General features: G+C 40.1%; 1 protein-coding gene across 4 annotated transcripts in view; it reads left to right on the top strand.

Annotated features, from left to right (window-relative positions):
• The window catches only part of PTPN3 (protein tyrosine phosphatase non-receptor type 3), a 162,781-nt gene that overhangs the window by 3,740 nt on the left and 134,879 nt on the right, over positions 1 to 24,162 (top strand). Inside the window, exon 1 of one of the 4 annotated variants that reach the window (XM_085052268.1) lies at positions 18,804 to 18,928. The exons of the other annotated variants lie outside the window; for them this stretch is intronic. Coding sequence (XP_084908394.1) covers positions 18,901 to 18,928 — 28 coding nt within the window. The 5' untranslated portion in view covers positions 18,804 to 18,900. Of the gene's footprint in view, positions 1 to 18,803; positions 18,929 to 24,162 lie in introns of those variants that run through there. 4 annotated transcript variants of the gene reach the window in all.

Below are 24,162 nucleotides of genomic sequence, written 5' to 3'. Positions count from 1 at the left end.
CTTTTTCTTTTTTTCTTTCTTTTTTTTATAATTTATTTTTATTTTCAATTCTAAATTTTTTGTTTGATCATGTCAGAATGCATTTGTTTATACTTAGACGTTTGAATGATCACCCTCAAAGTAGGGTGATTCCCTATTAACAACATAACTTTTTTTTTAATCACTTCTCAAATTTGCCATTAAGTAATTCTTTTGTTTTGTTTTGTTTGGACTGTGGATTAACATATTAAATCATGTCAAACTAAGAACCAGTCTCAGGTGGATCACAAGAAAAACAGCCCTAGTTATCTCCTGATGAACAGCTACATTTTTAAGACCTAACAGGGAATCAATTTCTAATCCATCCAGTACACTCTCTGTAAGTTGCAGTTAATGCACATTTTAAATCAAAATGCCATGCACAGTTAAATTGCATGTCTTGGAGAAATCAAAATATACTGTTCCAATACAGATACAGTTCTTGAACAGAGCTGTCACACTGTCAAAACAAAAGATTTATTTAAGGAAATCTGTTTTACAGGGAACTGTGCTGCCTGTCAGCTTTTCTGGCTCTGATTTTTTGATATCTTGCCAAATTAACACATCAGTGTATGTCAGTCCAATCTGTAGCTGCAGTCAGCTAATAGGAAATGAAGTCTCTATCACTCCTTACTTTCTGAAGATCAGATATGTTCAAAGGAAGGAAAAATAAACTGAAACCAAGCCAAAAGTAATACACATGCTATTCACATGCTTCCCCACTCAGAGCCACAGTGAAAGATCCTTCCATGTGAATTCCTCTGTGTTGACTTATCTCTGGGAGAAGGGCTTATGTAATGCAGGGGTGGAGCCCAGGCAGATATATAAGAAGGACAAATGTACCTGTCAAAGGTTACAGAGAAGTATATTTGGGGAAAAAGTTTTAAGTTATGTTCTTTCTGAGTAGAGTGGCCACTAGAAAGCTTCTCTGCGTAAAGTTGGTATAACCAGTGCTGACTACTCATTTTGCACAGATAATCTTAGTTGTCCCAGAAAAATGCCAGGCTTAGCTGGAAAAGGAGATGGAGCAAACACCCAGAGTCTGCAGGCTCCTCCAGGGGCCTGGCAGCTGCATAAAGGCTGCTCAGGAACCCGGAGGATGCAGGACTTTTCTCACACAGCATCCTGGTGTTTAATGTTTTGCTGTTTGCGCTGCTGTGGTAACGCGGGGAGAATGCTACCAGCAGCTGGAGGCGTTCAGCTCCCCGTGCAGGAAAATGGGCTCTGAGGGATAGTGGGAGGCTGGCCTGGGCTAACTTTGCAAGAAAGGGAAACAATGTTCAGGGAGAAAACAGCAGAAGGAAGTTTAAAATGGACTCAGAATGTGTCTGCAGTATTGCTCAGTGCACGTCACATCTCAAAGGCATCATACACACATCTAAGGCCCCTTGTAGTCCTGGGTCTGGGAAGGTTTCTGACTCTCTTGAGGTATTTTTCTTCAATCACATCTGTGAGGTTTCTGCTGTAGTGGATTCCCAACAGGTAGAAGCTCTACTGCACTGGCCACATAAAGCTGTTGGTAGTGAGTATTCTGCTTGTATTTCTCACCATACTGTAGCACGACCTTGCCTATGAAAATCAAAACAAAAACCCATGAACCAATTCTGTTATCATATTTTTGGCCCAGTTATGCTGTTGAAGTTGTAATAAGGTAACTGAGAGTAAAATTTTGCCTGCTGTTTCCTGCCAGAGGGATGGAGTCTGGAGCACTGCAGTCTGCAGGAGACTCTATCCCTTGCTGCTCATTTAAAAGGAGTGAGGTGTCAAATCTTTACCAGATTTTCTGACCTGGAACTTGACCCAGCTGAGACGTTTAAGACTAAAATCCCAACAAAGCTGGTGGTGATTAAGTTCAAGATATTATTTGTTCTTCAGTTTCCAAGATCTTAGAGCTGTAAGTCTGTGCATATCCTGAGATGTCTCAATCTTAGTGGAGTTGAGTAATTCAAGGGTCACTTTGTACATATCCGTAACTAAGCCTATTGCAGGGACAATTGGTCCCACAAGTGTACTCTAAGCATACTCAGCTTTCAGGGACATATTTCTCACCTTATTATGAGCACTGACTCTTGCTTTTTGCTGCCAAAATGCAAAATTCTTCTTCTCAGCCCTAGCACTACACAGTAGACTAAGTATTTACTTTAGAGGACTTGGAGATTTTCATTCCCTCTTTGAATACGGAATGTTGAAATCCTTTCAGTCTCTTGAGAGAAAGCCATGCCAGCAGCAGAGAGGCGACTCTGGCAACAGGCAGTCCCACTTCAACCATGCCACTCACTCCAAGCAGAGCTGGACAGGCCTGGGTTTTAGTTTCCCTGCTGGAACTTCTTTTTCCTGTCATTCCCATTCAACCGCTGCTGATCAAAACACAGAAAACCAGGCACAGACAAGGGCCAGAAACCTGGATGTCCTCATGGCAGGTGAGTGTCCTGAGCATGAGGAAACTTGACTCTGTTGCCTAATGTGCCCTTTCTCTTTCTGGACTAGTGTATCTAGAAATGTTTCCTGCACAGTTGCAGACGGAGCCCTCTCCCTCCAGCCCACTCACACTGACCTACTTTACCAGTGGCATAAGCTTGGGGGGAAGGAAGGTGGGCAGGAGTTGAAGACCCCTTCCCACGCACACTGTGCAGCCAAAGCTGGAAAACAAACCTAGCACATCCAATTCCCAGGTCACTGCTTTAGCAGCAGGGTCTTCTATGACTGTGTGGCAGCAGTGGCAGAGAGGGGACATTAAAAAGCATAAGGCCTGCACAGCTCTCTGAAGGGAAGGAGAAAAAAAGAAAAAGGAAAATGAATAAAGGGGGGGTGAAATGCCCATAAATTTATGAATTGGAATGGAGGCAGTTTGCAGATCCCAAACAAATGCAAGTGTCTCCTGGCAGGTCTGCCAGGTGGGTTTTAAGGTTTGTCTCTCCACCCAGCCAGCTTTATTGGCTAGGTCTAAGCAGGTACATGCTAAGCTGCTTGGGGTTGTTGTTGCAAGCACCTAACGCTCTCTGTGCACTTTATAGATCTGTTGCTCAGGATTCAGACTCTGCTCAAAGGCCTGAGATCTTAAACACGGGGTATTACACCAACTTAACGCTGAGTCACCTAAGCCCTTTATTGAATCTGGCCCCAGTGCATTTTTCAGGCTTATTTGCAGAGCAGCAGGTATTATTACAGCAGTAACTGGGTTAATAACAGGGCCTTCAAGAGAGAAAGCAATTTGTAACACCTGTGATGCTTCGACTGAAACGTTCATTATCCCTGTTCCCAGTTATGTAATAGGGAGAACAATATAAAAAAAAATAAATACTTCTCTTTGCTGAAATCTCGGTGGTACCCACTGACTGTATATGGCCACTGTATCCTGTTTGCTCAGATTTACATGGTTACAGTTGCCTGGAACATCCTCAGCGGGATGCCCCTTGAGTTTTGGTAACTGGGCATGGGTTAAAAAAGTAAATACAACAAACATATTAAACAAAAAAACCCAAAAAAACCAAACCAAACAAACCCCCCAAAACCAAACAACAACAAAAAACCCAGGCCAAACAAACAAACAGCCCCTTAAAAATCAAACCAAACAAAAAAAACAACACAAAAAACCCCAAAACAAGCAAAGTCAAACAAACAAAGAGACAACCAAAAAACCGAAGCAAAAAAAAAAAATACCCCAGACAAAAAGACATTTATCTTCACTATGGACAGACAGTTGCTGCACACTTGAAGTTGGACAGATGTGGTTTTCTGGCAAGTGGGTGAGAAAAAAGCAATATCTTGAATCATGTTGGGGGAAGGGTGAGGCTTTTCTTCTTCAGTTTGAGAGAAAACGATTTGAAAACTTTCAAAGTTGTTCTTAGCAGCTCTACACGCAACATATGGTCCTTCCTGAGCTTTTGACCGTTCCCAATGTGGGACTCTGCCAAATGAAAGTTAAACAAAAGCTACCCGTACAAAAATATTTAGGAAGCCCTGTTTTAGAAGTGAGTGCACATGTTGGCTGTGACTCAGAGCACACCCACACACTGGGTAGATAGATTAGCATCTAAACCACTAGGCAAGCTCCAATTCTTGCTCAGAAGGTCAAAAAAGCCTGGGAAATGTCCATCGCTCCCTTTCTCCTCAGCACAACTATTTTTTTCCAGATTACAAAGTCATTTTGGATGGCACTGCATCAGTGAAGTCAACTGATTTATTGTCATAAACAATTGCGTTCTAAATTGGGAACCAAATTTGTAATTTCTGGACAAAAGAATAAAGTGAAGATTAAAAAAAGAATTAAAAAAAGGAAGGAAAAAAAAAGGAAATAAAAACCATAATCAAAAGGCCCAACACTCCAAAACCCAAACCGTTTTCTTTAGATTGGCTTCTTTTAACCTTTGTTTTTGCTGCACAGAAACCAATGGGATTTGTAAAATACTTGCTAGGGAGGCACATATTAATGGAAGAGAGATGAAAGCCAAAAGCATCCTTGATAATATGTTTTGTCCAGAACTGGAAAAGGTCAAATTTGATGTAGTTTGTTTTAATTTTTTTTTAATTTGGTGTCATATTATGAGATCACAACAGCTCAAAATACCGAGATTGCCTATTCATTTCACTTGGCTTCCACATATGGTAGCTGGTCTGTTTCCAAGACACCTGAGGCTGAAATCCCTGCAGCTCCTTTGGTGGTGTTAGGAAGGTAAAGGATGCCCACCCTCCCTGCCCTCCTTCCCACACTGAAGAGACACAGGGATGAAGCTGGAATAGAGCTAATAGCACTAGGAGCCTTTATTAGGCTAGAAATTATGTTGTCCTGAAGTTTGAGGTACCTCCTAACCGGGAGAGGAAAAAAAATCTCTCCATCTAAAATTTCTATACTGATGCATGTTTTATGAGTTGTGTTTAAAAGACTTTGAGTATAGCACTAGAAGTTTGTGGGTTGTCCTGAAAACCAAGGTTTAGTCTGTTCTAGAAACCTCAGACATTCATGAAACCTAAAACATGAATGAGAACATTTGTGAAATCAAAGTAAAGCAAATAAAACTCAAAGCTTCTAGAGATGACGAAAATATGTAAACAAGAGGGAGGCAGAAGTCAGAACTAAAAAAACTTTACAGATTTCCAGCCATGGTATCATATCACAATCTGATTGCAAAGGGAAGCTGGCTAGTTAGGTAATTCTTGTGATATCAGGCATTCTAAGATAGCTCCAGGCTTTTTCTCTGTGCTTCATTCTGTACTCTTACTGTTGTGGCTGAGATAATGAGGAGGCAAATAATATATGGTGGGCATGGAGAGTGACAGCAGAGTCTGAGTGAAAAAAAATCACTTTTTCCTTTTTCTTTTTAATGATAATGGAGAAAAAGGGTCAAAAAAGCACAACAATGTGAGTTTCAGTAGTATAGAAACAGCCTGGAGCTATATTCACTATTGGCAACTTGCTGTGGAGGAAATACAAGAGATCTACAAGACATATGGCCATTATTAATATTTCAGCTGTACAGGCAAAGGACAGATTAGGTAAATCTTTATTAATAGTTAATCCCTTGCAAAACCATGGGTGGAAATACTAACTCACCTTGATGGCTTGTGGTTTGGATTTCTTTTCCCCCAGTGTGGCTTTTCACTGAGCTGCTTGCTGTTCTCTGTGAATCAGAGAAAACTGGCCTTATGAACCCCTTAGAGAATCCTCTCCCAGTGTTAAAACCAGCAGGAATGAGAAAGAGGAAAAATAAATGGCATGAACAAGATGGCTTTTCTATTTTCATTCCTCCCACAGGTGCTGTGTCAGAGATAGTCCAAGAACTCGGACAAACATCTACAGAAGTGTCTAGAAACAGTGCTCAGTAAAACCTGCTTTTCTTCTGCATTTGCAGTGCCATTTCAACAAGTTAGATCTTGTTCCCTCTTCCAGAGAAATCATCATGTGTTCAGCAGTGAGGGTGCTCTTGCCAAAACATTTTTCTTATCATGATTATTCTTTTGCAAGATGAAATATCAAAGACTCTGTATGATTAATCTTTTGAACTTTGCCTGTTAATAAATACAGAATTCTCTCTGGCCTCAGAAATGTCTTCCAGTAACTTTTTTTCTTCAAGTGGAAGTTTTGAAGTTTATCAGCACTATCTGGGACACTATTGTTATTTGGATTTTTCTTCTTTATTGAAAAAAAAAAAGAAAACAACCACTTTTCATTAAGAATATTTTTCATTTTAATTCAATTTAATTTTACTTATTAAATTAAAGAGGGCATGTATTTTCTTCCCATCATAGTTCTGCAGGAAGGAGCTAGTCAACCAACCTACTTGTGAAGTTACTTCACAAGCAGTTAATGCTCAGAGAAAGCAATACTGGGCAATTTTGCTATGCTTCATTACAGAGAAATTATTCAGGGGGAAAAAAACAGCATGTTTCTGCAGGAAGGTGCTGTTCTATCCACAGAGATCACCCTCAGGAACAGTGAGGGACCATTGTTCCTCCAGAGCTGTGGTGCTCCCCAGGTGTGCAGTGTGACAGCCACCATGGTCATGGCACAGGATGGGCTGGCAGCACTTGTGTCCCTCTTGTTTTGTAGCTCTTTGAGATGACAGGAAGCTATTGGCCATTAAGTCTGTTTTAATAGCTAGCAGTCGTGGCTTCTGTGACAGAAAAGCTTATGGAAACTGTGGTTCTGCTCTGCCATTTCAGATTTTGCCTGCGGCATTTGTTTGTATGTTGTGAGAGGGCTCAGGCAAATTGTCTTCCTTCCAGTATCAGTTTTCTGGTTTTCCTTACTGCTTCTTGTCAGCTTTTTCTTCCTTTGCAATTCCAGCTTCCCCTCACTGATGATCAGAGAGGGCTCTGCTCCTGGCCATGGAAGGAGATGGCCTTAGATGAGGACTGATGGCCAGCTGTGTAGATATCTGCTTTTCCCCCAGAGAGGCCAGAAGGGTGGAATGCTGTATTGGGTTTACATGGTGAAGTTTTGGTAGCTGGAGAGGGGGGCTAGAGGCATGGCTTGTGGCCCCATGGAGACAAGAGTCCACATGGGAGCAGGTTTGCTGCCACAACTTGTGACTTGGAACTATTTTTTTTTTAGCAATAACTTTTATTGCTATTGTGGTATTATTGCTTGAATTTTTAACAAGGCCAATGAAAGAGTATTCATCAGTTTAATTTCTCTGAAGTATTTTGTCAACTCTAGGATATTAACAAAAAATTAGATAAAAGAAATATCTGAGACATGAAGCAGTGCATATTAGCAGTAATCGAGTTCATACTTCTTATCTTCACAGCCCCACAGGTACGTGCAGCTCTTTGTAGAAAAATATAATGACATTCCTGTGCCTTTTTTTTTTTTTTATTAGGCAATAATCTATCAGCTGACTCATTCTGCCAGCTTGATTTTATATCCTCAGATAATCTAATATTGAAAACCTGGAAAGATGTACCAGACTGGTTACTGCAATGAGTAAGCAAACAGCATGCACCTCATGCTGTCAGTGAAAAGGCAAGGTTGTATTTCAATCTCAGACCCACAATTTTGTATTTTCATACCACATATTTTTTAAAGATGTCCACCAAGCACTCTAACAGATTAAATCTTGCTTAGCCAAGGGAGGAAAACAGATCTACAACACATTGTTTGAATCAAGTACACCCCTGTATCTGCTGAGAGCATATCAGCACTGTAACAAAACTTGGAAATCCTTCCTGCTGCTCCCACAGCCATAGTTCTTTCCTAAAATGGGGTGCAGGTGTTTACAAAACATGAGTGTTGATTCTTAACAGGGTGATAAGGAAGAGAAAGATAGCTAAAAACTGACAGCAGAGTGCATCTACTTGGCAAGTTCTGTGTGCTTGAGGAAAAGACAACTATCAAATTGCACTTGATATACTAGTTTCTTCCGTTCATGTACTAGCTTATTCCCCTTGAAAGATGCTTGCATCGTTTTCTGCTGTTACTTCTCTGCACGGAATGTATCTGCTGTGTTTTGTGCCAGATAAAATGAGTTAAACAGAAATCTGATTCATGAAACTGGAATCTTGAGAGGAGAAGCTTCCTGGCAAAGAGGACTCCTCTCCTCTTTGGTCTGGTTAGTACTAATTCTTCTAGAAAGGAATACTTAATAAATAACAAACTACGGAATATAACAATATATAGGTGTTGGAGATGTTACCATCACCCTCAGGGCACAGTGGCAGCACAGCCTGCCTGTGTCAATTGAAACGGGCAATTCCTAGCCCTGCAGCCCATGTGACTCTGCGTACATGGAAAATGTGCCTTTATAAGGGCATGGCAAATTCCTTCCTCACTTCTAGTGCCACTGGAAGATGTGTCAAGTGTGTCCAAGATCGGTGTAGTGATTTTCCTGTATCTGAGCCACAAGACATCTGCTGGAGGACTAAAGGGAGGAGAATTTCTGCGAGTAATTGGTGGTGGCAGATGATAACAGCTTCTGCAGGGCTGTGGGTTCTCTGCTGTGGGAGGGGACCGGCAAGGCAGGCAGCTGGCCCCTAGCCCAGCTCAGCAATACCACCTTCAAAACAGCCTGTGCTGCCTTCCTTCCTCACCTCTGCAGGGTTTCATCCTCACACCACCACACCTACTGCCCACTGTGTTCTCTCCCCACCCCACACTGGAGGTGCTCATGGCTGGAGACTCCTCGAATGGTGCTCTATATGTGGGCTGACCAGATCATGGCTTGGGCTTGGGCCTTCTGAGTCTCTAAAAAGACAGGGTCAGGTCAGTGGCTCTGTGCCAGCTTTAGAGAAGTTTTGGTAATGTCTAGTACCTCTAGAAATAGTCCTTGTGAGTTTCTTTGTTGTCTTCAACACTTGTAGGCCATGTGTCCTGAGTGGGCATAGAACATGTTAAGGAATCATGGGGTTTTTTGGTGTAATCTGCTGTCAGCCAGGGGCTGTAAAATGCAAAGTTTCACAGGTGTTTTGATGTCATTAGCTCAACAACAACAAAAAAACCCTCACGTTTTAAAAACAAAGAAGCAGGCAGCTGGCTATGCAGTGGTTATAAATTGGAAATGACTAGCAGCTTTAATAAGAAAGTCCATCATGTCTGAAAATTCATAAGAATGAAGGGGAAAGAGCAGATTAAGCAAACAGGACAGGTGAAAGATACTACTTTCATTTTCTGGTAGCATGCCAATTTGCAATTGCTGGATATTAGCGAGGTGAAAGGTGTGAATTACAATGACAAAAGAGTCATTAGGCCAATTTTCAACAAATATCTTCAAACTTTGCCTTGTTTCTTATGTAACATAATCTCATTTTAGATCTATGTTTATGTTAAAAGGAGCGAATTAACCCTCTTGGTAATTGCAGACCAGTTTATCCTGCTTTTGCTTACTATGAGGGAATACTGTCACAGGGCAGTTGCTCCAGAGCACTCAATACACCCTGGCTGGTTATGTTGCCTTGCTCGGGCAATCACAGTGTCTCTTGGCTCTTTACTGATCCCACTGATTAGTAAACCCATGTAGTAAATCTGGGTAAGAACTACTTTTGGTGGAGAGTTTTGTATTGAAGAGAAAACAGTGAGGTGGGAAATCACTGGGATCTGCTCCATAAAAAGATGTTTCCTCTATCAATGCTTCAACGACTGTTTTCCCAATTAATTTTCTTCCTTTTAAAATGGCTTTGGGCTTTACATCTTGTTTCCCTCAGGCTTGAGGGAATGTTTTTCAACGATTTTTTTTTAAATCCCTATTTTCAACCCTTCTCCAGTGTGATCTTTATTCTTCCTCTGCCCTGGGCTCTATGACCCCCTAGTGCAACCACTCCCAAAGGGATCCCAGTATCGCCATACCTTCCCTACCTAGTTCATGGCAAAGCCCAGCTGCACTTGGAAGTTTAGGGCTACTGCTGTGGAAGATACATAAGTGATTAACTAATAACCTGTGAAGAGTTTTTTCAAAATGTAACTGATTCTTTTATTCACAGTCATAATATATTGCAGAAAAGAATTAAATAGTTCCAGTGTTCTCTCTCTAAATATTTCCTTGAAAGCACATGTTTGCTCTTTTCAACTGAGATCTCCATCACTGTCTGGGAGAAATGTTCTGTGTTATGGGGAAGCTTTTTCTACTCTTTCAGGGCCTGCCTTTTTTGCACTTTAAACTTCTCCATAATTCTCACAGATCATTCAGTTTCAGTAGATTTCTAGATCCAATAACAATAGTTTGTACTCTTTTTCTTCTTTTCTTTTTTTTTCTTTTTTTTTTTTTGCTCACTGTGACAAAATGTGGGAAGAAAACATCCTTTTAGACCATTCCCAGCTGAACACAATTCCTTAATATTTGTCTTCCCCACAGTTTCTTCAGAGCCTTATCCTTGTCTCTATTTTGCTGTTTCTTGTTTCTTTAAAATTTTTGGATTTGTCCTATGCATTCAGCCAAAAGACCATCAACAGAAAACCTGAACTCTCCAACACTGGTAATGAGCTGATTTGTAAGTGGTGGGACCATAATGAGAAATTCTGGTGCAAATTTTCCCATATGTAATAAGATTTATGTTTATTCTTCTACCCCTAATGGTGTATTAATAGTGTTTCTTTTCCAACTTTACTCACAAGCTTACTTTGCTGAGACTGTAAGAATTGCAGAACATTCTGATACATTTCATCAAAACTAGATTCAAAACCTTTTGGGAGTGTGGGAAGAGAGAAGGAGGACAGGCAAGCAGAGACACACAGAGTGAGTGTGATAATGTAATCTGAATTTCCTTAGGGCAGCAGACTAGAGTGTATCGCAGATAACTTTCTCCTCCTCCATAATATTCCAAAATAAAAATTTAGTGAAACTGAATAAAATGTCAAAATTTGATTTTGTTGAATGAAAACATTTCAATTAATTTTAAAAAGCATGTTTTTTTTCATTCTTTTCACAACATCTCAAACCTCTTGACTAATGTCTTATTCACTGGCCAAGATTCAAAAAAAGCACTTAAATGAACTTTAAGTTCATTTAATTTAATTTAATGCAGGGAGATACAAACTTTATCTTATGTGAGTAACGGGATCAACTCTGTTTTCTGATTATGATGACAAAGACCATTGTTATTCTGTTCATCCATATTTCCAATGAAAAACCATTCTGAGTGTTACTCTTTCTATCTAATGATGCAATTCTGCTGTTAGGATGGAAAGCTCCACAGCTTTCCCAAGTAGAGGTTGGTACTACAGGTCTGGGAATTTTATTCTTCTTTCTTTCTATTTTTGGACTTTGATTAAAGCTGATGAAAATGACACTTTTCCTTTTTATTGGGAATCCAAAGATCTTGAGTAAGGACAAATAGAGAAAAAAATATTCTAAATGTTCTACAGTGGCAGAACAAAAATAAATCCAAACCAACCAAACAAAAAGTTTTGGAAATAGTTAAAATCTTTTGTTTAGGAATAAAATTGAGCTTGAAAGTTCACTTTCCACTGTGGCCACATGGCTTTTAAGATCCAGTGAGAGGAGGGACCAGTTGTGAGATACATCTGGAAACCTCTGGTTGAATCAACTGGGATTTGAGGCTTTCCAGCTCTGTGTTGCAGTCTAAAGCTAAGGTTAAGTGAAGATAAAACCTCAGGATTACCAGACCCTTGTTTCTGCAGCAAGAACCTTAGGGATTTTTTTTCACTCCATGTGGCAAGGCTGTGCAGGAATCTGACTGAAAAACCCACAAGTAATACAAACATTACAAGATGTGGGAGCACCAGAGCCCACCAAGTATCTTCTAAGAACATCTTGTGTCCTTGGAAGCTTTGGGTGAATTATTTCTTTAACAGTTACATTTTGGAGAATGATTTTAGTTCTCAGAAATGGAATTTTCCAGTAAAAACATTTTCCTGGAAAATTCCGTGGCCCTGATTTCTGCTGCCTTTATTAGACAAGTTCATTCTGAGACCGAGGACTTTAGGAACAAAGAGGTTGTAAATGTGGTGGACTTGAAGAAGGCAGAGGATTTACTACTTAGACATCTTGAGGTTGCACTATAATGGGTGCTGTCCTACAGGGTGCTATGACTACATCTTGTGCATTATACAGGTTTAGCCACATTTTTGTGAGCTATTATTAATGCTGAGTTGCAGCATACGCCTTTGGAAGCAGTACAGTCAACGCATACCTGCTTACAGTGAGAAACAAAAAAGCCTCAAATTTCCTCTTGGCTGGCTCCTTCCTCCTCCACCCAACTCGGTCCGTGCCATTCAAAAACAGAAGTTGACATCAAGTCATTTTCTATTGTTGGAAAAACAGTCATAAGAAAACCCACATCCCTTGTTGTAAAGGCATTGGAAGGTTGTGGAACAGGTAAATTTGAGACTGCTTCTTTTTAGATTGTTTGCAAATGTGTCATCTCCATTTTTTGCCCTCACCTACTATTATTTTAGCAGTGGTAGCAGGAATGGGCACCTTAGCCACTTTCTAATCAAATTAACCAGGCCTCCTCCCACTCAGATGGAAGTCTGGTTGGATTTTCCAGCTTGGATTTATGCCCTATGGACATGAGTTCAGAGGCACTTTACCCACTCTCGCAGCTTTAGTTGGCTTGTTGTGGAGGTGTAAGTTCTGTGGTAGTTATCGGTGATACTTTTGCATGGCTGAACAAAGATGGATTAGCTGCTGCACCAAAAAGCCCCGAGCTATTCAACTCAGCCAAGATGATCAGATTTGTTATTAAATGCAGAAATCAGGCTTAAAATCAGAAGCAGAGAACAGGATGGCAGAGACTGGCAGGTTAGCAAGGAGAATGTCTGATGAATTCGGATTTGGCTCATTTTATTATCAGGTGAAGCCAGATGAATTTTGAAATATCCATGGAATAGGCAGATGTCAAACTGCAGCTCTCTTCTGCACAGAAACTTGGATGGCTCAGGCGCTCTGCCGGGATTATCAGTACAGCTCCAGTTATTTCAGTGATGATTTGATACTTCACAATAACTAAGGGGTTTTTGCCTAAGGTATGTTTCATCTCACAGTCTTAATTGTGCAGATAGAAAAGATTATTTTTCAGGAAGTTCTTATAGCCCAAAGTCTAATTTGTGCTTTACTCTGGTATAACCAAGAAAAAAAAAAATCAGATCTTTTTTAGATGCTTGTGTTTTAACAGCTTTTATCTATTTCTGTACTAAAGTTATGCTGATTTCCAACTTCATTAATTAATCGGTGCCATGAATGTTCCATCTGTAAAAGATTAATTTTCTAATACTCCCTTTGAAAATGGTTCTTCTTAAACCACCAGGTATTTAAAGCCACCTTCCTGTCTGAGATGGATTCACTTTGGGAACAATCTCTGCGTAATTAAAAATTATTTTTGGATTTTTTATTTATTCACAATTTTCTAATATGCTTGAAACTCTTTAGGATGCAAGACTTCATTTATTAGAATATCCTTGAGCAGGAGCAATAGCAGTAAGATTCACTTCATTAAAGACAAATGTAATCCTTACAGTAATCGACCTACTGTTCACAGTGAAGCACTTCATTAACCGATTTTAATTTGAGGCAGAAACCTGCAAAAGTAAAAAAAAAAAAAAAAACCAACCAAAAACCCAACCTCAAAGTGAAGGTTACTAACTTTCTTTTGTCCTTTCTTTCCCAGTGGCTTTGCCACTAGGTTTCCTTTCCACATATCATACAGGATGAAGCCATAGAAATTAGCGCTGGCTTCAATAAAGTTTTCATGGTTTATGTTAGCTCTACATCTGATCTAAGTTGTGGCTTTACCTTTGGACAATTGTCACTGTCCACTGTCCAACTTACCTTTGGCAGTTGTCACTGAATCGGTGCTGGATTCATTGTGTAAATAAATGCATATCCTTTTAAAAGAAATAGTAGCTGTTCTCTTAAGGCTACCCCACTGTCAGTTCATCTGTGGATCAAGGCATATGGAAAAGTTAAAAGCTGAAGGGGTGTTCTGCCCCCTCCCTTCCCTCTTTTCATGGAGAATTAATGGAGGTTTCAGAGCTATCATACCCTGGAGAGAACTTCATACAGACTTTCCCAAGTGTTGCTTTCAGCACCAGAGCGCAGGCTGGTACAGAGCAGGAGGAAAATACATGTTTCTTTGCTACTTGGCCCTGCAAAGGTGCATACCTTTAAAAATGCCCTTTTTCTTCCAGGACAGTATCTGATACAGGGCTAAATACCAATTTCCTGCTTCTTGCGCCATCACTTTGTATTTTCCTGTTGTCTTAGGGATGCAAAAGCCACAGGGTTACAATATCTCTTCATGGCACCTAAATCTTCAATCTCCACCAGACTCTTGAAATCAACATAGATTACTGCTTAGCAACAAATGCAAATCTTCAGGAGACCCACCCAAGCCTGAAGAGAATGTGTCCCTTATACAAAGGATTGGGCAAGTCCACACCAAGCCACAGCTTCCAGTCACAATCAGGAGTGACCACAAGCCTGTGTGTGAAGTAGCAGCCCAGCATTCAGTGATGCTCTACCTTCCCTAGTGCAAGTATTTCCAGTGGACAGGTTACAGATTAGTCAGGCAGAGAGGCATTTCTCCAGTGACCAGCCTTCCTCAGGATGATATTTCACAGAATCTCAGAATGGGTCAGGTTGGGAAGGACCATAGTTGGTCATCTGGTCCAACCTCCCTGCTCGACTGCATTGCACAGAATTGCATCCACATGGTTTGTGAATATCTCCAGTGAGGGAGACTCCATAACCTCTCTGGACAGTCTGTTCCAGTGCATAGTCACAGACACAGTAAAGAAGTGCTTCCTCGTATTCCGGTGGAATTTTTCAGTGTAATTTTCTGCCAATTGCCTCTTGTCCTACTGGTCAGCACCACCAAGAAGAGCCTGGATGCATCTATTTCAGATACTTATAGATACTAATTGCCTCCAGCTTTTGTTTTTCTTAAGGTCATGTTGGAATCCAGCTGAGCAACTGCACAATGTGAACATTTCTTTACCAATGCTCTTAGACCATTACAAATATCAGCAGATTACTGAGAGTTGTGAATGAAAAATACAATTATATATGAAATCCTACCCTGATTTATTTTGAAGGTCCAAATTCCACAGCAGTAGGTTTGGGATTTGTGCTGGGACAAGGTGCTGGACATTCTGTGCATTGCTGTGATTGAAAGACATTTAGCACCATAACAAACTAGAAGAAGTTAAAGCCCTTGAAACGAAGTTGCACCTTACTGTCATCAGGCCATATATTGGGGTGAGGAGATAAAAGGTCCTGTCTTTTGCTCCCAAAACATAAGCAGAAAGCATTACAACCTTACGAGTTTGGGGAACCCAGTGTGTAATGTTCTTGTGGACTTCCCTTTCAGCTAAGCACAAAAGCACTGAGGTTCAGGAAAGCTCTAAGAGAAGAGAAGAAGTAAAGCACAGAATGTTGTAAAGGCATCTTCCTTCAAGCATGCAGTCCCTAAAAGGCCACGACATTTACACCCCTGTTCCTTTCTGAACTTAATAGCCTCTGCTATTGGAGCTCCCTGTGACTCACAAGATTTATTTATCCCAAGAAGCATTATATATTCAATACTTACTGTAGTTCTCTTTTGGTTAGTGTGACTATCAGTCTTTCAGTTTTACAAATAGTTGTGTGCAGACGATGGGATATATATGGGTGTATTGTTACTCTACATGTGTGCAGGATGGTTCATGTCCCAGTCACCAGTCCCAAACCCAAGTGGGAAGGCAGGGATCACCATGGAGGCACAGCCATCACAGCAGCACTTGACATTGGGTTTCGACACAGTTGTGGCCAACAAGGGTCCCAGTAAGTTGCTGGTTGATAGGGCTATCTGGGAGCAGAGGAAGGTTGCTTGGTTTTATCTTTGGAGATCATAGCTATTCAGATGCTGGCACTCACTTCCCAGTACTAGGTTACCTGCAGCATGGCTCTCTAGATGGCACCACTGGTAAAAACGTCATCACAGCTATTGGGCAGCCAGGGCTGGCTGTGTCCATGCAGGTCACTCAGAGCTCAACTGCAGCAGTGGCAGCAATAAGAACAGTGTGGCCAGGCCAGCCAGCACATCCTGACACCTCCCCTGGGTCTGCAAGCACAGTGACAGCAGGCAGAGCTGAAGTCACCACTACCATGGGCAGTATATGCTACAGCCAGGGAAAGTAAAGGGTAAACCCAGGCCCAGATTTTTTTTTTTCTGGAAAAAACTGCAATTCAAATTTTATTGTAAAACAGCAGTGGTAACTGATGAGCTGATCAAAACTGTAGTTAGAGTTTGCTCACTATCACTTTCTGCTTGTGATAGTGTTTCCTATGCTATCTTTTCCATATAATGATAATAATGTGCTAACATTCATTAATTTTCTTAAAGAATTGAATGGTTACTTCCTTCCTGCATTTGGCATTAGTTGATGAAGTGCTAGCAAATGTTAACTGAATTCTCAAAGATCTGTTCTTTCCTTTTTCTAATTAAGGCAGCCAAATGCATTTGGGAAAATCTTACTCTATTGGAAACAAATGGGAGATTCATCATCAAATAAATGTTAATTTCAAAACTGTTAGTTGCTAAAAATAGGAGTTCCTACTGTTACCTCAGAATAAACTGGAAGAGCATAAAATTGATCTTGAGTCTAAAATCTAGAAGTCAGTGGGGTAGCAACCTTCAAACTACTCATTAAAGAACATTTAAAACCCATATTAAACTAATGCAACAAATCTCAGTTGAAAAATTGCGCATGTGTTTACCATGTTCCCATGCATTATCTTAGGGAAATGTGAAAATAAACTATAAAAAATATCAGTAAGTGTTATAAGTATTTGATCAAGCCTTTTGATATGCTTTGCTGATCCAGCTGTGTTTCCTTAAATGTCACAAAAGAATATTAATCTTACCTAGCTGTGATGGTTTTAATGCTTAGTGACAGGGAGGGGAAAAACTATGAGAGAAAACATGTGGCATAGTGTCCCTCATTTTTCTGTAGGCAGATCTGTGTAGTCCCTTTGCACTTCTAGCAATGTCAGGAAGAAATTTCCTCTTACTTTCAGTGAGTAAATGGATTGAACCATAAGCCCCCAGTCCAGCATTCCTTATGCACATTGACAGCTTCATCAAGGAGCCAATTAGTTATCACAGTAGGAAATGCCAAGGAGAGGTTCAAGGCCTGAGTTGGAATTTGAAGAAATCTGGCTAGTAGGAATCTAGCTCTTGGCTAGAAAAATGTCAGCCATGGACACTGGCTATAGGCCTGTAGGACAGGTCAAGACTGCACCAGAAGTCATTAGCAATTATAACTTGCAGGTCTTTAAGTTTCTTCACTCAGTTTATGCAGGAACTGATGTTGGTTTTGGGTTGTTTTTTTTTCAATATGCCTCATTTGGGTCTACAGTTTGAACCCCCTCAGAGTTGCGGGAGAGGTAAATCCTCAGACCCACCAGCAGAGTAGATGGAATGACAGCTGGCCTTGCAATCTCAGTGCAAGTGGCACTGAGATGCACTGTCCAAACAAAGGTGATCTATATGGGACTGTGAGCTGTTCTCTTTTCTTAGACTCTTCACGTGTACACACAGTAGTGAGATAGAGACAGGATTATTGTGTGTATAACCTCCTGTTAAGAGCACATGTTTCCAAAAATATTGCTATCATTGTGAGAATCCTGAGAGTGGAGAGGGTCACTATTACATGAGGTGACCCAGAACTGATATCTGGGCTACAGCACTGAATAATTTAGACAAGATTACCTCATTTGAAAAGAAAAGTTAAGACTAGACAGCTTTCTGGAGAATTCTACCAAATTCCACCTGTACAAAGGTGCTGCCTGTCACAGAAACTATAGTGGCATTGCTCATGTCCAAAGGGAGGTGAAATCCTCTTTGTGATAAGGTTGTGTGTGCAGTTATGGGTGTATCTGTAATTATAGGCAATGACAAAAAGAGTGGCTTGCTCAATAATGCACCTCCTCCCATCATGACAGACTCAGACAGAACATGCCACATGATGGAGTGGTCACACTCTTATTCCTCCTCCTTCTTTCAGAGCTGTTGGCTCCCCTCTCTGATGTTAACTCATCTCCTCTGCTCAGTCTCAGTTTTGGGCTCTGCTGGTTGCAGAACAACCAAGTACCTGCAGCAGCCAGCACGTCTCACAAGCCCTCATCTTAATTTTCTTTGCTTCCTTTCTGCACAGATTCACATTTGATCTACATTGTAAGGCTCAAACACTTATAAAAGTGTATCATCATAACAAAGATAAGTAGCAAAAGAGAAGCAGAGTGTTTAGGAGCATCCTTGGGAAATGGCAAGCTGCTTTCTGAAAAAAAAAACAAACCAAAAACCTGTGCAGTAGGAGGGCTGCAATACCTATCAGAAAGGGATTTGAGGAGAGAGGAAAAATGGAGTTATGGAGCAGGATCCTTAGATAGGGGATTTGTATTTTGTGTTTAACTATTTTGGCTATTACTGCACATGATTTCAGTGTCAACACACCAGAAACCACAGGAGCATCAGCAACAACAAACTCTCAGCTAAGTTTACCAGGGTTCATACAGCTGGGAATTCCACTGTTTTCTTTACAGCTAATGTCACATAGTTTAAAACAAAAACAAAAAACCACCCAAATCAAAACCCCTTCATTTCCAGAAGTCGTAAATTGTTATTACCATGCTGCAACCTAGTGTAAACAGGTTCCTGGCCTATGACTAAGGCTGGTCGGCTGCTCTGCAATGCAAACAGCAGCGTGGATCTCTTCCAAAGGCGTTGTTGGATGCAGAAAAGGCTCTGCTTGCTTAGAGTTCCAGGCTTCCAGTTTGCAGTTTCTTGCTTGATTGAGAGCTTCAAGTCTGGGGGATTTCTACAGAGAGCTTGAGCGCTGCAAACCAGGAACTTTATAAAAACTGCTTTGCGCAGGAAAGGGGAATCTGCAGGATTACCGGGGACACCCGGGTCCGGGTTCACCTAAAGGGCACACCTCCAGCAAACGAAGGCATGCGTTTCCCAGGAAGTGCAAGCATTTGTAAGTACCACCCAAGGTGAACAGAGCCGCACGGGCAGGATCGGCACTTTGCGGAGCACTTTTCCTCCCTCTCCCTGCGGCCCGCCCTGCGCTGCTGCCGGCGGAGGAAGCGCGGGCGAGCGGCGGGCAGCAGAGGGCGGCACAGGACTTGTGCAGGAGCGCATCAGCACCTTCCGCACTAAGCTGTACTTGGGAATTAGTTCTGTTAGGCTGAAAGTTAAATTTATGTTTATGGCATTCTCTCTTCCCGTTTTAGAGGGAGACAAAGGAAACAAAACCCGCAGCAGCATTTTCATAACCTAATGAACTCTCAGAAGTGCTAGGACTCGGAGAGGGTTTTTTTTTAGTTTTCTTTTGGGTTTGTGGTTTTGTGGGGTGTTTTATCCCCCAGCTCTTTTTGAATGATCATTTTGTTTGTGACTTTGTTTTAGTAACTTGAGGCCACTTTCACAGGCTTTGCTCTTGTGGTCTGATTGATCTTGGCTCTCTGATTTGTGAAGACTTTTATTAGCTGTAGATAGTCAGGGTGTTTGGTGTTGCAGACATATACTTTTGAGGATAGTTTAAGTGTGAAGGGTTTATGAGAATTACACTTCCTGCAGGTTTGTCACCAGAGTCGCTCCTGACTCATCCATGAGTTACCCACCTGCAGAGCAGCACTCCTCTCTCACAACCAGCATATTCATGCACGAAGTTACTCACAGATATCTGTCTGCTGTTGTTCACACCCTCTCTTCAGTCCAAGTGTTGACTTTACTCAACAGATATTTCCTTTTGCATCCAAAGTGAGGTTGTACTGTTCTTTATTTGTAGTGCTAGAAAGTGAACAGAGCTGATCAGGAGCTTTATGTTGTTCTTGTCAGTCATCAAGCACAGTAAACTACCTGGTAAAATCCCCTCAATGCAGGCAGAAATGGAAGCAATGCATTTTCTGTTTAGAAAGATGCAACAGACACTGCTGGTATACACTGTGGACATTCTATGACCAAGCACACCATGCTTGTTCTATCAGTTTATCTAATCAAATTTTACCTCTCTCTACAAAGTTCTTTCTTGAGTTTTACCCTTCAGAATCCAATAGAAACCTATAAACTTTGTGGCTACCTTGGACAGTGTATCCATTTGACTGGATGTTGCTGGAAGTAATGCCTCAGCTCCCTCCGCTGTCTCCTCTGTGCCTCAAGTATCTAGACCACTGGGTTTTTAGCACAGACACTTACTATAAGTACTAATTGTCAATTTAAAGAAAAGGGCATGATTACATCATAAGAAAGGTATTTTTGGCCTCCTAGGAAGTAGTGTATATTGACTCATCAGTAAGGCCTGCTGGCCAAGTATGGCTTTATTCCTTACCCTTTAGTTAAGGTACTGAGAAGGCAAGTAGCCAACAGAAAGACAGGGAAAATATGGACTAACACAAACCTAGAAAGACAAGGTTGGCAGAAATCCACAGTATTTTTGGCTGTTAGACATTAGTGGCTTTCCTGGCTCAAACTCCTTCAACAATACTCAGGATACTACAGGATTTGTTTAATTTTAGGTTTTCTTCTTAAATCTTCATGAGTTTGTGGTGCCATCATAGGAAATACTATATTACAATTTCACACATGCTTCCTAATTTTTTTTTTCTAATTGACACATATTTCTGGTAATTTTCATCAGTTTTCCAGAGTACTGAAAACATAGGAGTCAGTTTTCTGAAGAATAATGTTTTGTGAAAGGTTATCACCTCCAAATAAAAAGACAGCTTTTTCTTTAGCCATTTGACTGAATGTAAATTAAACTAGGAGACCACACCTAGATTATCGCCAAATTAATTAATGCAATAAGAAAAGAAAGTGGTGCTTGTAGGTTGTGCCCCAATACAATTCTGCCATTATGTAGAAAATGTATCTTGAATTTTAAATATTCCCAACTTCTATTAAGATGATAGAGTTTCATTTATATTGGAAATATAAAATAGAATCATAACCTCTCTAGGGCAAAAGAGAAGAGCTGGTGGGAAGAAAGCTTTATGTTTGGGAGCAGGGGACTAGCCCTCTAAAGCATCATTTCTTAGGTTAGACTTGCAATATGCATCTCTTTACTAGGCCCTAGAAATTAGGGCAAATGAGCTTCATATAGTTTTACTTCAGTTTCTTCATATTACTGGGAGATCTTCAAACTGGGGCAGAGTCAAATAAAATCTCTCTCTCCTCTGAGATGGCTAATAATAGCGGTTTAAGGGATATGTTTCTGAACCACACTCCCAGCCACCAGAAAAAGCATTCTTTAAATATAATCTATTTGCTCATTCTCAGCTAAATGCATGACCGTACTATAAGTGTTTTCTTCCCTTCCATATGCTCAAAAACCCCCATGTTACACTTTTAGAATGGAAAGTTTTACTTGGTTGGTCATACCATCTTTTATTAATTATAAGGTCATTTCCTTCCAGCAAAATACCACCTAGAATTACGTCTAGAACCCCACTCATCTATGGGCCCAATTGTCCTTTTTCCTTTCAAGCTATTTCCTCTGTAATGTTGTATTTCTGCAAATGATAAAATAAATAAAAAATACAGTGTGTGGGCAGGTATGGTTCTTCATCTGCATTTTAAAGTGGACTATTAAATCAGAAATCTGAGTCTTCTGTGTAAAGGAAGATTTTTTGCATTACCAGAAAACAGCACTGTTGACTGTTTTTAAAAGTAATTTGTGCCATTATGAAACAGAAAGGCCTGGTTTCTCAGGCAGTCAGCATCATAGAAATTTTTGCTATGACTCAGCTTTACCAAGTCATTTCAGTTCACGCTCAATTTATTTAGTTGCCTTAATCCTTTTCAAGATGTCTTTCTAGTGCTTAGATCCCTGGTGTCACTTTCTAAGTCAAAACTGTGATATTGTCCCTGAAATACAATCTCTAGGAGTGGCTTTAAGATATTGAAAAAACATGTCCCATAGAAAAGTTCTTGTACAATTGGGCTGACAGTGATTTTTATTTCCTGCATTTCATTTCTTTCCTGTGAAACTTCTGTGCAGAGTTACAGAACAGTTTTGTCTGATGAAAAAAAAAAGAGATTTAATATAACAAATGTTCTTTTCACTTCAAATATAAAGGCAATATGATGATGGATCCTTTATGCATTTTTTAAACCAGCCCTTAAGGTTACAAGTGCTTAGGACTATATTTTAACTTCATGCATATGAACAGTCCTCTTCAGTTTCCATGGGACTCTTTATGGGCACAGAATAAAGCACCCAGGCATGTGTAGTTTAGAGTCCCTAAGTACATAATGTGATTTTTTAATATCCATTTCAATACAAAGATATTAATTTTGTCACCAGGGGGCTTCTTATTCCCACCTTCTATTAGAATAGAAATAAATTATAAGATTTAGAAGAGACTAAAATGGTTAGCGATTTTTAGTATATAGCAAGGCCTGCTTGACTGAAAATTTTAATGAAAATCAATCTTCATGGTTTTTACCCTTGACAGAATATTATTTTCAGCAGTAAAATATTGTTTTGAAACAAGTTCTCCTTGGTACACAAAATACACAAAAGATATTTCAAAAGTATCTGCCTTTGTACAAAAATGGCATAAGTTTTGCCCCAGTGTTATATAAAGTACTACTCTCAATTTCTTCAAATAATTCTTTAACAAACCTTACCAAGCTTCTTTTAATAAGTCCATCAAAAATTAGAGCTATAATATTTTACTTAAGACTCTTTTTCTGGGTCTTAACTATAAAAAGTAAATAACTAGTTCTGAACATTTGCATGCTTTTGATGTGAAAATCTGTGCTAGCTCCATTAATATTTAGGCAGTTGGTACTGAGGGTATCAACCAAACTTTTGCATGAAGTTTGATATTGCAAAGTTAATGGCAACAGTATTCTACAGTTGGTATCCCAAAAAATAGTTTATGTACTAAATACTGTTATTCTAGCATAGACTACAAATTTTATTTAATTCTACACTATGTTATGAACATTATGAAAATGGGTTATTTGAAACTGCATGCCTTTAAAAATACTAGATTTTTCATGAGTGTATGTTTTAAGCATGTAACACACACGTCTTCCATTGTGGCAATTACCTCAGTGTGTGGAAGAGACACTAAGATATTTAACATCAAGGGATCCCTGGATAGACCTATGAAACCGCTAAAAGGCATGCACAGGTTACAAACAAAAGGATGCATTGCCCTCTCTGCCACAAATCCCCAAAGGCTCCCAGACAAACGTGACTTGCAGGAAATGCCGATGTTGTTGTTAGGAGTCAACACATTAATAAGCACGGGGAGATCACAAGCTCCTCAGCATTTGCTTCAGGCCTCCTATATCTCTTCCATTTCTTTGAGCTGCACTTCCAGAGTTTTACAAGAGTTGGGAGAAAAGTTTTTTCTGGATATATGGTCTATAGCCCTAATGCTGGTTGTCAGCACAATTGCCAGGGTTGAATTTATTGAACATGCTAACTCAAAGTAACCCTGTTAGATTTCTGTACTACTTTTATCTACTTTTCTATATTTACCTTCTACCTTTGCATACATGTTTTCAAGACGAGGTTATACACACACCAGATGATCTGAATAGCAACAGAGGACAAGTTAAATTCAGGTACAGTTAAAATATTCCCCTTTAATTACTTCTTTGGTGTCATTACAATCAATGTAAACTGTTGCATTAACAAGCTACCAGAGAGCTTATAAACAGCTTGTGCTAAACCAGGGATTGAAGGGCAGTTTAAACTCTGAGCTCTGCTGCTCTGACAGGATGAGCTTGGGCAATGGTGCACAGCAGTCACCCATGCCAAGGGGCAAACCCTAGGCTTTCATCCTGGGTCCACTCCTAAGAGTAAGCCAATTCATTTGAGCTGTAGACAGGAGAAAGGCTGGCTGGATTGCGTTCCTAATAGCTTTTAAATACCAGAGGCTTTTTGTGGTTTCATATCAGTAAATGATGCCAAAATTTCCAGGGAAAGAAAGCTGCTGTTTATTTATTCTGAGAAATAAAACATTGTTTAAGTTTGTCTCTACAGACTTTTGCAGGAGAGCGGCAATGAAGCTTGCTCTTCTTATCTCTTTAGAAGTATGCATATGTGATGCAGAAGAGGGGAAATGGGGAAAAAATAGGTTACCTTTTTTTACCATTATTTTGAAGTTTCCTTTCACTTTTTCAAATATGCAAAGAAAATCTCTTGAAGTTGTGAGACATACTTTTGCATATAAGTACTCAGAAGCTTCTTAT

Source organism: Lichenostomus cassidix, chromosome 2 (genome assembly GCF_008360975.1).
Source record: "Lichenostomus cassidix isolate B80296 chromosome 2, HeHo_3.0, whole genome shotgun sequence".
Classification (NCBI taxonomy): domain Eukaryota; kingdom Metazoa; phylum Chordata; class Aves; order Passeriformes; family Meliphagidae; genus Lichenostomus; species Lichenostomus cassidix.
This window is presented reverse-complemented; position numbering and strand designations above follow the sequence as displayed.